At 31.5% G+C, this 14975-nt stretch overlaps 1 protein-coding gene across 10 annotated transcripts in view; it reads right to left on the reverse strand.

Moving 5' to 3' along the window:
* Positions 1-14975, reverse strand: part of LOC143235823 (cellular tumor antigen p53-like) — an 82741-nt gene that overhangs the window by 33345 nt on the left and 34421 nt on the right. For 8 of the 10 annotated variants that reach the window (XM_076474032.1, XM_076474028.1, XM_076474033.1 and 5 more), the window contains 5 exons: positions 14785-14916; positions 13315-13435; positions 2602-2658; positions 1178-1284; positions 422-500 (listed from right to left, as the gene is read on the reverse strand). In XM_076474032.1, the coding sequence (XP_076330147.1) occupies positions 422-500; positions 1178-1284; positions 2602-2658; positions 13315-13435; positions 14785-14903 (483 nt within the window). In that variant the 5' untranslated portion in view covers positions 14904-14916. Of the gene's footprint in view, positions 1-421; positions 501-1177; positions 1285-2601; positions 2659-3739; positions 4045-13314; positions 13436-14784; positions 14917-14975 lie in introns of those variants that run through there. The other 2 variants (XM_076474036.1, XM_076474035.1) reach the window with 1 other exon arrangement.

Raw genomic sequence — 14975 nt, forward strand, 5'->3', positions numbered from 1 at the left:
TACCAAGTAATGCACATAGAAATCAATATTTAGGTATTTTTTAATATTTTCAAATTAAGAAATTAACTGATGCATAATGCTAAAATTTGAATTATAATCTACAATGTAATACTAAACTTATTGCCATACATTCATAACATAGTAGTTCATTAAAATTTTGAATGTCAGTCAACAAACAATGACATGGCTTTTGACTAGCATTGATAAGGTTAAATGCCAAGCCACCTCTCATCTAATATCTTTCTATTGGATAAGCAATTAACAACTTTCTCCACTATCACTCCAGTGATATATCTTCACTTATCTCCACATCTCTTCATATGCACTGATTAATAAAGCATTTCTAGTCAATTAGATTCAGATGTTCTTTTGACCAATAATAATAATAAAATAAAAACAAGACAATATACAAAAAACTTACTGTCCAGGTTGTACTTTTTGTTGGTCTTTCTTGGGGACCAAAAGACACAGAAAAACCATACTGTCCCAGCCAGTTATCCCTGAAGAGATACAATTATAATTTACTGTTAGAACAGAAACTTGTAGTATGTTCATCTTTCTTTTTAAAAAAACAACAACAATGGGTATTCTTCTACTTGAAAATGGTACCATTAGCTGCTCAAATACCAAAGGAAAGTTTAAACAACTGAGTATGTTCCACTGACACAATAATGAAGTAACTTTTTTTTAATAAAACGTACGTACATAGTTCTTTAAGGTTTTCATAAACTACTAATATAACAACACTTTAAGGAATGAGCTTCACGTAGTTCCTGGACTATCAACTATACAATATTAAGACCAATATTTAGAAAATATGAAGAATTACTTACATAGAAAATTGACCAAAATAATAACACTAAATCATAAATATTCATTCAAATATTCTTTGTTAATTACTCAACAATTAATGCACCTACAATGAATACTAATGCACATTTCTCTCCTACTAGCATGTTACTCTAACATATATATATGTCTAGTGTGAGCATAAACATTTCATTTTGGGCTGTGGTTAGGTTAAGACTTTTTATGACCCTCACCATCATATCTACAACTTTAAGACCCCTGAAAATACAAAATTTAAGATTTTTCAAGTCTGTATAATGGATTGATTTCATTAGCAATTTTTCCCATTTAATATCAGTTTTCTTTATGAACTAATATGGATACTTACGTAGCAGGCAGAGCACAAGAGGCAGGTGTCTGCTGGAACTGCTCTTGCTGAGTAATGACAGGTTGCAAGTTAGAAATATTTGGGAAGTCCATATGAATTATTCCATTCTATAACATAAATCCAGGTTAGGTTTCAGACACAATATATCAATACTAATTATAACAATTAGTAGCATGAATAATGAGTATGATAATGCCAAAAGAAAAGACCGTTCAGAACTATTGAACATTTCAATGAATTTAAAAAAAGACCCAAAATGTGAACATTTTCAAATAGCTCATTATTCTTTTCATGAGGAATTGTTAGCAACTCAAAAGTTCTCAAGTTGTGGATATTTTTCAAAATCAATTGCATCTTTTATATGTGATGGTATGTGTTAACTCTTATCAGAAGTGTTAAATAATATTTTATATTTCTGTAAAGAGGCTTTCATGGTCAGAAGTGTATTTCTGCAAGATCTGTTTGAAGCTAGCTGTTAAATATTTAAGGTGTTTCTGTAAAAACCATTAAGAGTCAGCTGTTGAATATTTCATACATTTCACTTACAAAACACATTCACAGCAAGTTTTATATTGCCAAGAGCTAGTTAGCAAAGTTAAAAATAGAACTCTTTTAAATAAACAATTAAATTTACAAGAAAGTCAATAATTTGAGCAATGCAATTTCCTTTTATACAGAAAGAACTAACGATAATAATAAGACTCCAGAAGACCCATTAAAAAAACAAGAATTTTACAGTAAATGTATAAATACTACTGGCTATAAAAATGAATGTTCCTTAAAACAATTCTGTAAATTATGCAGCATTCTCAATTTTTAGCTATACTTTCTCAAAGTACTTTATACAGATAAATCATGTGCCAATATTAAAACTAGAAGATCTAAAGTTTTACTAAACTTTGCTGCACTGTCTCTCAAGTTTTCATAACCAGGACATCTTCTCTTAATTACAAAATGATTTACGACTGTTCAAATGTTAGGATATGAACAGGTTTCCTAATTTTAGTTTACAGACAAGCTATGATCTTCATACATGTACTTGAAAATTTAATTTCCAAAGAAACTTTCACAGTGACTTAAGTGAATGTCGACTTGCCTCAATAAAGGTAAGTCTAAGCATGATGCATCACAGTATATTGTATTTAAATTACTTAATGCTACATACCACAAGATAACATTAAGAATACACATTTTATTTGGTTATGAATACCCATGTAACAATCTTAACTCTTGAAATAGCTTATATCAGTAACAAAAATGAAAACAGATAAACAATTTGCATATAGGTATTTATACTTTTGTTATGTATCAGTTACAACATTGATGTGGAGCAGAAAAAAGAAATGTACATAGCCTCTCAAGGTAAATATTTTAAACTAAACCAACAATTAGTTTTATATGCATCCTTCAAAAGAACAACTCACCGAAAAATCTGTGCGAGTAGCAACTGATGTAGATGGATTAATGTCATTTGGTGAAACCTACAGAAAGTAAATTTTGCATACTATGCTTTAATTATATATTAAACAAATAATTGGAAACAGAAATTCACCTTTTATTTTTTTTTCTCCAGAAGTCAGAAGATTACTTCAAACAACTATACAAGTTAGATAGAAAATATGTATCACTGAAAACATCTTTAGCTTTATTTGAATACATGTGAAGTATTTTTCTGGGGAAAAAATATCTACCACTAGTCACCAGTAAACACTGCTAAAAACTAAACTTACACACTTATATTTTAATCTGCTACCTTTATTGTACTTGTTTTTATCTACATATTTAGTAACTTACTTAGTTTAGATCTAATGCTGACAGACCACAAAAATATTGTCTGAAAAAGTTAAGTCATGTAATACTAACTGTATTAAACTGTCACCTCATCTTTTCTCTATAGTAATTTCAATGCCTGAAGTGTTTGATCTTACAGATCCAATAGGCTTTATTTTATTATTATTATTGAACAGGTCTCCATTTATAACAGACCCAAAAGAGTAAAAGGGCACAGAAATCTACACTTTTGTTTTAACAGAATAACAACAGAGTCAGACAACCACTATATTTAGTTGTAAATTGCAGGGCTGTAAGGGCACTACAATGCAATTGTATTTGGGTAAAACAAGTCTGTTGCCATATCTAATTTGAAATTACTGATCAGATAGCCTACAACCAATCATCAGCATCCTATCACCTGTGAAAAGGGTTTGGTATCACTTATAATGCAATCACAACCTAAATTGCAGGAAATATTTTGTGGTAATACATAAATTAAAAGTCAAATCCAAACTTCATGTCCTAACTGCATAGGAGAAATGAAGAAAATATCGATTATTGAAAATACTTTTAAACAGGATAAATTGTAGTCAGTGACAACTACACAGAACTTTATAATCAAAATTATTTACTGAATAAAACCTTAAACTCAGTAAATACTTTTCATTCGTTTCTATCAGATCATTACAAAAACGTCAATAATCGAAATAAATGGAAGAAATTATGTTAGTTCGTATCTAACAGTTTCCACTAAATACTTCGATCTAACAACTTAAAAAATAGGCCTACCTGAGTAGGATTAACTGATCTACGCCTGGGAAGATGAAAACTCACTCGTTTTTTGTTACAATTTGTCATTTTTATGACTATAACACGATTTTTTCCTAAATATCAACCAAATACAAACTTAAACCATTCGCTATGATCGCACTGAATCGTATACAACTAACAATCATACATAAAACCTCTGAACGTCAAAATAAGTTAGCTGTCAACATCATCAGTTTAAATAACCGCTATCACGTAATGTCACGTGCGAGAACTCGTTTCACCCCGCCAATATCAACTGTATTATTCATCCTCCCACATCTTTAGGCCTTTTACGTCAGAAAGATTAGTGTAGAGTATTTCATAATCCCCTTTCTTTCTTCACCAACCACCCACGAAGCGAGTCCGATGACGTTTGGTGTACGATTAGCAAGTCCAGACAAGTTATTATTAGGTGTAACAGAGAACACTATCAACTCTCGATACGCAATTTTTACGCCTTTCAAGTTACTACTGTATGCACAAATATAAAAAGTATCTGTATTTATATTATCAGCATATTAGACATGCTTTGAAAACAATACTTCATTGCTTGTCTTACTGTAATAAGATTAAAACCGATTCTATAACATACAACTACACTGCTTTTTTTTCCCCCCATTTCGCATGAAACAATGTTAATAGACGACATCGAACACTCGATCAATATTATGAAAGTTAGATTAATAAGAACAAATAGTACCTATTACAGCAAACTTTAATCTTTGGATAGATCACTTAAAAACTTCAAAGTTAAAAGGTACACCACAAAAGAACTATTTATCAAACCACCGATTTTTGTATACATCAAAAATACTAAATTTTAGCGCTTAAACCAACGAGACTGTGTAGATCGGAGACTTGCCTTCAATTTGTAACAAATCTGAACGAAATCATGACAATATAATTATCCGATCTAAACTAAAAAACGTGCTAATACATTATCGTCGACAAATAAGCGTTTCTTTCCGATAAAATTACATCAGTAACAAAAGAAACAATTTGACACGTTAGCAGTTCATTATAGAAAATTTTTTTCCTCGGAAAAATAATGACAAGTTGCATGTTTAGATTTATGGTTCCAGGACGTTTCACCTCCAACATTACTGACACTCGATTTAAAACAAACTTTTGACGTTGCAGTACTATTCATTAATACAAAGTTATACAAAAACTTGGCGCTACTTTGATAAAGCATAAGATTCATACTTTGTGAAAAATTATAAATGTAAGTCTTGAATGTGGGAATCAAATGAAGTCGACTACCAAAATTTCTGTAAGTTTTATAAATATTCAATAAGTTTTTGACCGATTTTCAATTGCTTTAAAGTTTCCTTTACATGAAATGAGTCATAATATTTTTGTTTTGTATTGAGACAAAAATGTTTCGTATGTCTTTTCCAAATTTCCAAATCATTTTTTGAAAATTTTCACTCTTATATTTGAGTGAAAAATGTTTTTGACAATTGTTTTATCGAAATAGAACCATTTCTTTCTCATGAGATGCCGATTTTATACAACAAACTCAAATTTTTTTGCAATATATAATTTCTCATCTTGAAAAATAAAAGCTATAACTACCAAATTACCTACTTAATTAGATTCTCACTTGGAAACAAACACTATTTTGAAGTAATGTTCCTGACAGAAGTTCTCACTTTGAAACAAACAAACAAACTTTCAAGATGTCTTAAAAAAAAAAAAGTGGACCATATAAAAATATTTTGGTGACATACTGTCCCTTTTTTCTCCCCAAACCCTGGTAGATTTAAGTAAGTAGTAAATCATTCTACTGTTCTCAAGTTTCAAGTCATACTTTGTTGGTGTTACAGTAGATGTTTTATATTTAGTATTATAGGCATAACATTATACTACCTGTAAATCACTCTTAAAATATAACTATTCCCAACTGTTCCCACACAAAATCAGTTACAAATGTGAGGCATTGGTGTTATATTTTAAAAATCTATAATGGTGCTTCAGCTTATTCAGAGTTACTTGCATTTAAATATGAATCACAATGTAATACCAAAATATAATAAACTGTTTTCTATTTCATGAAGATTAGGTGAAGTAATTTGTTAAGGAAGTAAAAACTGTTAAATGTTAGATGTTCTCCTTTCCATCAGATGCTCTACCTGAATAACCTGCTCTGTGGAAGGAAATAATTGCTTCATTTAACTGATTAAGAACTTGTGTCTCCTTCAGTCTGAAGCCAAAGTTTTAAAAGTTAGAAATTTAACCTATTTCACTGTGTGTTATCACCCTCATCTGACAAAAATCCTAAAACAAGGTTGCCCTTCTACACCACTGGGTGGTTTCCATACCAGATTTGTCTTTGTTATTAATTCTTCTTTCAATTTAATTACCTTACCTTTATATGATTGTTAAATTATTTTTATTTCAATTTTTCTTTCCCATTTTGGTGTTATCCATAATTTTAAACTACTGACCAAAAGGAAGGCACCCCCAAATCAATAGCACACTACTACCCACCATCCACACTAAGAGATTAACTGCCACACTAACACCACATGCATAAATATTTTGTTCGTATCGCAATGATTTGAATCAAACTCACTAGTTGGGGAATCCAAAGATCTGCCTCATGGTTAACCTTTGTCTCATTTCTCTTTCAGTTGAGTGAAATATTCACACAATAATAATTATCAACCTTACAGTAATTATTCATGCATGGGTTCAACTCAGTACTTGGTGGTTACCAGATCAATCTTGATGAAAATTATTTTACTAATAAGATGTTTACAAGATGTAACTGTGTTGTATTTTAAAAGATACGAGAATTTCCTTTATGTTGTAATGAAGCTTAGATACAGACCTTCAACAATAATAATTCTAGTAATTTACTGTGACTATGACAACTAGTTTGTGTTTTATTGAAGTTTTTTTTTTTACAGGTAATGCATATAAATGAAATAAATCTAGTTTACAAATACATTATTTAAAAGTATTAACTATATATTTTTTCAGCATGTAAACTGTTTCTGTACATAGTTGATGCATGTGTGTGTGTGTGTGTGTGTGTGTGTGTGTGTGTGTGTGTGTGTGTGTGTGTGTAGATAGATACACAGTAAATTTGAATAACAGGAGCACCTTACTGCAGCCAATTTAAATAACTGTAGCTAATCTCAGTGAAATAAAACAAAAATAAAAAATCACAATAGCACATCCCACAGGTGGGATTTGTGCCGAACCTGTGATATTACTTATGTAATTACAGCACAGCTACATTCTTCTGGTGAAGTATTTGCATTTTGTGGCATAAATTAGTTGCAAGAGTGACTTCTGTTAACACTCTGAAATTGGAAGTTGAAGCCGTATTGCTACTGTCAGATTTTGTGGGCCAGATTCTTTACAATAGGCTTGCTGTGACTTGCTGTTAATGAATGTCATTGTTGTTTGGTGTTTTAAGGCACAAAGCAACTAGACTAAAAACAAACAAAACACTAAAAGTATTATAAAGTGTAACATGAAATTAAGTTAAAACAAAAACAGTGGCCTCATGTCGAATAAAATCTCAAGTATAATTAAAAAGGCCAATGGCCCTTAAAAAGATAAGGTAGACAGTGTCACCATCATCAATGATACAGTCCAATGTTAGGGATGAACCCATGGTGGTAACGATGGCAAGACAGTAAAATGTGGCTTATTGTGACCCGACTATCACAAAGCTCACTAATTGGTGCATCAATCCCAGATAAAAGAAAACTAAGTTAAAAACCTGTGACCAATGCATAGTTAAGTCAGGATAATTTTTTCTTTACGATTCTTATGAAAACAAGACGGCCAAAGTCTAACAGAAGGTTTTAACTGGAAAAGCTTGTTATCATGTTGTTCACTCCAAATCAACTGGCACAGAGCTGAGCTCTGAATAGAGGACCACAGTCCATCTATGGAACAGGTAAGTAAGTAATAACACCAGATCACAAAGACTTAGCTATGGTGTCAGCAAGCTCATTCCTGTGAGTGCTGGAATAGTCAGAGACAATCAACCCAAAAAAGGGGGGTAATCACTAGTCTTGATGACAAAGAAGGTTGGGGAAGAAGCAGAAGTGCTAGATGCTTGAGAAAAATATACTGCCCGCTGACTATCTGAATCTTATCCTATAAGGCATTAGAATTGGTGGTAGAAGAGATGTTAGTTGAGTACTTAGGTCAAGATTCCTTCTGGTTTTGACATCTTACTTGCTAAACGTACATGGGCTAGTATGCTGAAAAGTCATGTGGTTTAAAAGTGTCGGATAACTGCAAAAAGAATACCAGACTTGTTTTTGAGCATTCTGTGTCATGTAGCAGACAGGATTTCACCATGGATGAGAATACTGTGGAAAACGTGTCGAGGTTTTAGGATACACTGAGCCTGGACAGCCAGTCACTGCTGCCATGCAGTCATCTATCAATGGCTTACAGAAAATGGCAGAATCAAGTTCTGAGAGAGCTGTGAAAGAGGGCCAGTCTCTCTAAAATGATAGGAAAATGATCACTGCCCCATGAATCACTGTCAACTCTCCAAACAAGTAGGAGAAAAATGAAAGGGAGCAGATAGAGATCAATATTAGTAAAAGAATGACTAGGTGCATGAAAATAAGTATAAAAACCAGTATTGAAAAGAGAAATGTGATCCAAGAACATACGCTCTATGGAACAACCCCTTCCATCATTATCAGCACCAACCTAGAGGAGATTATGTTCATTAAAATTACCCACAATTAAAAGAGAAGACAGTAACTATTCAATGAGAGCACCAAGGTCTGATTAATCATAGATTTATCCAGCAGACAGGTAAAGAGAACAAACAGCGATGTTATGACCCAAGGAAACAGGATGGCTTTGGCCTCCAAGGGTGTATTGAGTAGCAAAGACAGGGCAGGCATATGTTAAATAACCAGCATTGCCAGAGTAATGCACTCGTCTATCACACAGTTTGTCATTTCTGCACACACACACACAAAAAAACTGCCAAAAGATGACAGCATTGGCAGGTTTCAGAAATGTTTCCTGGAAGGAGAGACAAACAGGATGATAAGAATCAATCAAATAATTAATGTCATCTATATTTGGAGGAAAACCAGTATATCAAAGTGGCCATATTTATTTAGATGGAGGAGCATTGGACAGAGAGCCTTTCTGTTTTCAATCACATTTTTTTTCTAGGAGGCCAATAGACCTCCATGGATCCTACCCTGGGTTGAGTGGGAAGGTCTCTGTATGTGAACAAATATTTCAACAAATTAGGGCATGAACCAGAGCCAAAGGTAGTGGACACAGGAGCCACCAGAAGAAAGGGCAGAAACAGGGATGAGAGTAGACGTAGACTTGTCAACTCTTTTAACCATGGAGCACAAAAGACTTAAATGCTTTGCAAACAGCTATACACATACTATTTAAAGGAAATACTACATTCTAACATCTGAAACTGGTTAATATTTGTTATTTCTGTATTTCTTTTTCACCAAACAGTCATTGTTAATTTATTCTTTAATAAAGACATTATTTTATAGCATATTTCAAAAGCCCCAACATCTTCACAGAACTTCTGTTAAAACATGTTATCCTGCTTAGGATATGCAGGAGTCATATCAGTGATGTCGAAAAACCCACTTCTGAAAATATTTTACATAGAAGATTGACCTTCTACAAAATACATTATAGTCATATCACTTCTGTCAGATTGATTTACAAAATACATTATAAAACTGGAAACAAGTTTTTTTTCCCTAGGATGCATTACATCTATATTCAATGCATAACAGACTGTAGGGCATAATATGTACATATGGGTATTAAGTTTGAGGCCCCTGCTATGATACAGCAAAATGACTTAGAGGTATATTTAGTGATTTGCCATATTTCTTTCATGCATAGCATAATTTCCTTCAAAAATATGTTTTAACAACAACAACAAAAAAAGGCTTGTGAAACTTAATCATTGAAATTTTTTCTTCTGTAGTTATTTTAGAAAGGTTTAGCAAGACCTACTTTCATTGCTTATAGATAAAATATACAAGTAAATTTATGTAATCACAAATAAAATTTAAAGTACTATCACACAACTTAAAAGTTAATTTGTTAGTTTTAACAAAAGAACATTACTAACAGACAAAAATGTCTTGACTAATAAAATAACCATCAGTTTTGCTATCACAAACTTGCTGATGATATTACACACATTTAATGGAAGTCATGGAACTGGCATGATACAAAAGGTCCCTCATGAAAACTATAAGTAAGAGACAAATGGAATTTCTAGGACACATCTGTAGGAAGAATGGGATAGAGAAACAGATGCTATGTAGAAAAATAGAAGGGAGGAAAAGCAAAGGGTGTCAAAAAACTAAATATATCGACAGCCTCAATAACTATGTCACCAAGAACTCAATGAGCAACATCGAGTTGATAAGGAGGATTGACAACAGAGAAGTCTGGCATGCCATGGTTGTCAATGTCTGCCGCAGATTTGACACATGAAGAAGAAGAATGCAATGGTAACAAGGGGGAATCTAAGAAATTCAGCACTTGAAATTCTTTGATACTAATCTACAATACCAGACCTTGTGTACAAGTTGATTTAAGAGAATTATCAGAGGACCCAGACCTAAAAAAAATCAAATGAGAGAACATAAGGTACCTTAAAAACATGCTGCTAACTTTAAAATTATCAGTACTGGTATGACAGAATCAACTTCATTTTACTTGTTGAACATTATATAGACTTGTTAGAAGAATCTGTATCAATTTTTTCTCCTTTTTTACCATTAACATCTAAAAGACTGCTTTCAATATTTGTTACTTTTCCTTATGTGTCTATACAAAATAATTTGTTTAGCTCATCAGAAGATTCTAAGATGTTACATGTTTTAAACTAAGTCCGTAAGTAAGGGGGTAAGGTGACTAAACTCTACCTGAATTACACTATTACTGAGCCCTATACAGAGCACTATTTCCACCAACTTACATTCTTATATTTCTGTACACAAACACATGCTCCAAGAGATCTTTAGTTTTGACCTCATTCATGCACTACAGGTATATCTGGTATAATGCAATATTTTATAATGCAGACTCGGAGTTATGAGATGTATTTTTAACAAATAAATGTTATAATGTACTGCACAATTTGAAATTATATGGATTTTAAATGTGAAAAAAATGAGAAACAAACATACAAGTACTCCACAAAATAAACATGTAGATATTATGAGAAAGTTTTGTAGGTAGAACCAGAAAAAGCTTCAACACAAATGCTAAACAAGCAACATTGGACCCCTTCTTTAAGAAGCAAGAAAGTCAGAAGGTGTTGTGGTAAAAAAAAAAAAAAATTTTATAAACAAGTTTCAAAACATTTTTGTACTTGTTTGTCTCAAATTAAATGTCTGATTGTAATATTTGTTCCTTTGTATTAATATCTATCACTATACATTGTTACAGTGGTTTATATCATTAATAAAATTGACTATATAAGAAATAATCTTGCAGAAATGCATCCTGATTCACAGAATTATTCCTATGGGAAAATCTTCATGTTACAATAAGCAATTGTATAACACGTGTTTGTTTTTTTTAAAAACACATTCTACTTGTTGTAGCAGGTATACCTGTACTTAACCATTCTCTCAAATTCTTTCCATTCTGAGCTAACTTTAGTTTTATCATGACTCGCTGTTTTTTTTCATAAAACTACTATCTGTGTAAACTAAAACAATGAATTTCCCTGATGGTGTGACCCCAATTTATTGAATCTATCCAGAAGATACTCTGAAATGAGACAAACCTGTATATCTGTAATGACTATAATACTTAGTTTATCACTAGTTTTTCTCACCACAGTCTAGACTGTTTATATTAATTTGTAGTTGACACTGACAGTAGTGTATACCACAGGAAGTAACTGAAGGACTAAAATGTTTTCTTTTTTAAACTCCATACAAAAACACAGAACATGTATCAAATATGTCCTTGTGCAAACAACCTTCTGACATAAAAGTCCATCTTCATTAAGAGTCCATGAAATTTAGCCAATACTATTATCTCCTTGAAACTGGCAAGAGATTCTTTATTGTTCAAGGAAGAATTACCCAATTACTCAGCAAATGATTTGCATTATATCTTATGTGTGCAATAGATTGAGTTTCATACACTTTGGAAAAATTAAAATACTGCATACTAAGTGTGCCACTTGTCTGGAACTGCTTTTTGAATTTTTCATATCAGTGAATAAGATATATATATTTGTCACACTTTTTCATTTATCACACATGCACACAGTCTTTTATATGGGCAAGTTATTCACATATATTATCTTTCAATGCCATTTCAACTCAAAGGAAAATGCATTTAATACTTAAAAGCCAATTGAAAATTTTCATTTTGTTAGCAAACTATTGTAAACAAGTTTTAATTACAGCTGAAAGAACCTATGACAATAGTTAAATAGTCAAAACTTGCTTGACTGCCCTAATGAAAATTTGTTCTTTTTCAGAGCCAGTCCTTCCTGCCTCACTTTCCATCACTAAGTTACTGATAAACATAAAACATTGTTACATATAGGTCCATGCAACAGCATTAATAAATTCTTTTGCCCTATTGTTATTATAAAAAGTTGAAATTGGTTGTACTAACTTTTCACAATGAAACAGTTTTGCAGACTAAAGTGAGCCATGTTTATAACTGAAAGTGAAACCACAACTAAGAACAATTTCTGATCAACTCCTGCAGCCTTGTATCATGCAGAAAAATCAATGCAATTAAAATGTAATTTAGATTACAATCAAATTTGTTAAAGATCTCCTTCCTACTTTTTAACATATTGAATTAATTTATTAATTACATATACTGAATGTCTATATAACCCAACAATATAATTAGAAAGTATATTAGTGTGTGTGCATGTGTACTAGTCTAGTCTACACCAATTAAAATTAAAATACCAAAGTCATAAAAGCCTGTGTAAAAAACAGCTGATTGCCTGAACAGTAAGTGTTATGAAAGACTTGATGGGGACTAATAAACTATTGCAAAACCCACTTTACAAGTGCTTACAAGTGTTAGTGTTATAGTGCCTGTCAAATGTGACAGGCTGTGTATCATGGGTCACATGCATAGTATAACAGTATCACACAGCACCCCAAGTTACTTAGAAAACTAATAATAAAATGTCCCCATTATAACAATATAATAGAGGCACAAACAAAGATTATATTAACAAGTAATCAAACACAAAGTTTCACAAATCTAAGATATTTAACAGAACAGTATATTTGTGTATTCACTTCAGTCAGAAAATAGTAAAAACCCAATTTAAACATAATCAACATCCTTGAATTATTTATGATCTTCAAATTTACTCTCAGATAAATCAAATCACAAAGAAAGCTTTTCAATATGGGGTTAACAAAACAAATAAAAGTGAGGGGCAAATTAAGAATATTTTTCTACACTGTGAATGCCTTGTGTTTCTTCATATATTTAAAAAAACAGAAGTGTGTTGATTAAGGAGACCATGAGGGCAATAACCACATTTCAAAACCAAAACTTACCATACTGTTTACTTGGTGAGCATAAATGTGCTGATCTATAACAAACTTATCACATTCAACAAGTGCCTCATTCTCAGGATCTCCACTTCCTATGGTAGTTTGGTCAACCACTGTGAAGGACCTAAAACATACAAAACATTTCTCATTCATAATGGATAATGAGGAATAAAACAATTTACTGCCCAGAATCACATATTATATGTATTATACATATTTTGGGAATGTTTCTAATATTTTGCACATCTTCAACATACAAAAAGTGTGAAATATTATGAGACTACTGATATGTTCTCATACCTTGCAAAATTTTTGAAGTTTCAACAATGTTTGCAATAATTGGTTTCATGATGTAAGGAGTTTCTTATTATAAGATATTAACAAGACAAATAACTAAACAGAAGTTTTTATAATACTTGAAAAAACCCTCAAATTTCCTTTGTATAACTACTCAATCTTATCCAGTTTAAGTAAAAAGTTTTATTTTAAATACAATTTAATACCAATGTTACTGAGACATATGATAAAACCAAGAACAGCATCACACAACTAGCTGACAGTAGTATTATCTATTTTTTAAACACAAGTTACTTGTAACTAAAAGAACATTTTCAATATTGTATTCTTAGTATTCAAAACCTAACAAATTATGTGAATTGACAAAAGGCACTAATACATAAATAGCACAGGAGTAAATATCTTACCCTGTTTATAAATGCATGGAAGTTTAATCATAATTAACTACAAACCAATGTAAGTTTACACTGATGCAGTGTAAACTAAAAGCAGTTATATAAACAACAGAAAACAGACTATGCAAGTTTCTATCATGCAATTCTACTAAATGGGTAAATACTTGAGCCAAATTTATTTCCAGTTTTTAATTCTTCAGAAAGATAGAGAGAGGTTGGGAGAACACCTGAACTATGCCAACTGGCTTATTTACTTTAGAATTCAATTATTGGCACAAGTGCCAATTTTAAGTGGTTCAGTTGTAGAAATTTTAGAAGTACAACCTAATGAACAATAACTTAATATATTCCAAAATTAGTCTTATAATTAAATGCACCAACTTGCATTTTCTTCAAAGAGTATAAATGTTGCACTGAAAAATATTTAAACAGAAAAGAAATAGAAACATAGTTTGAAACAAGCATTTTTAAAATTTTATGTAGATTTTTTTAAATATATTTTCTGTTATATTCTTCTCATACAACAACTGATAGGAGCTGATTCAGATTAATAAGTTTACCAAATTCAAAAATTTTAACTAAACCAAAATCTCATGTATAAATATCTTTTTACATTAACTCTTAAATTAATGAAATACTTAAAACTATAACAATTACTGTTTCTGCATAAGAACAAGTTAATTCACATAAAAAAGGAATACAATTTCTGAAATTCAATCTTAATTTTCACTAAGTAAAAACAACACAACTGTAAAATTATTATCTAGGAAACAACACTTGCCCATTTGGAGACAGTTTCTCCAATTCTTCCCACATTTGTTTCATTGTTTCTTGGGATAACTGAAGGTCTAAGTCTGAAAAGCTTGCAGTCATTGTAGCAGGATCTTGTTCTTCCTCCATTTCATGTGATGTTCTAAAATATATAAATTCATAGTATTAACAGTACTGTGGCCCACAGATATACATATTTTC

The sequence above is a fragment of the Tachypleus tridentatus genome, chromosome 12 (assembly GCF_004210375.1).
Source record: "Tachypleus tridentatus isolate NWPU-2018 chromosome 12, ASM421037v1, whole genome shotgun sequence".
In the NCBI taxonomy this organism is placed as follows: Eukaryota; Metazoa; Arthropoda; class Merostomata; order Xiphosura; family Limulidae; genus Tachypleus; species Tachypleus tridentatus.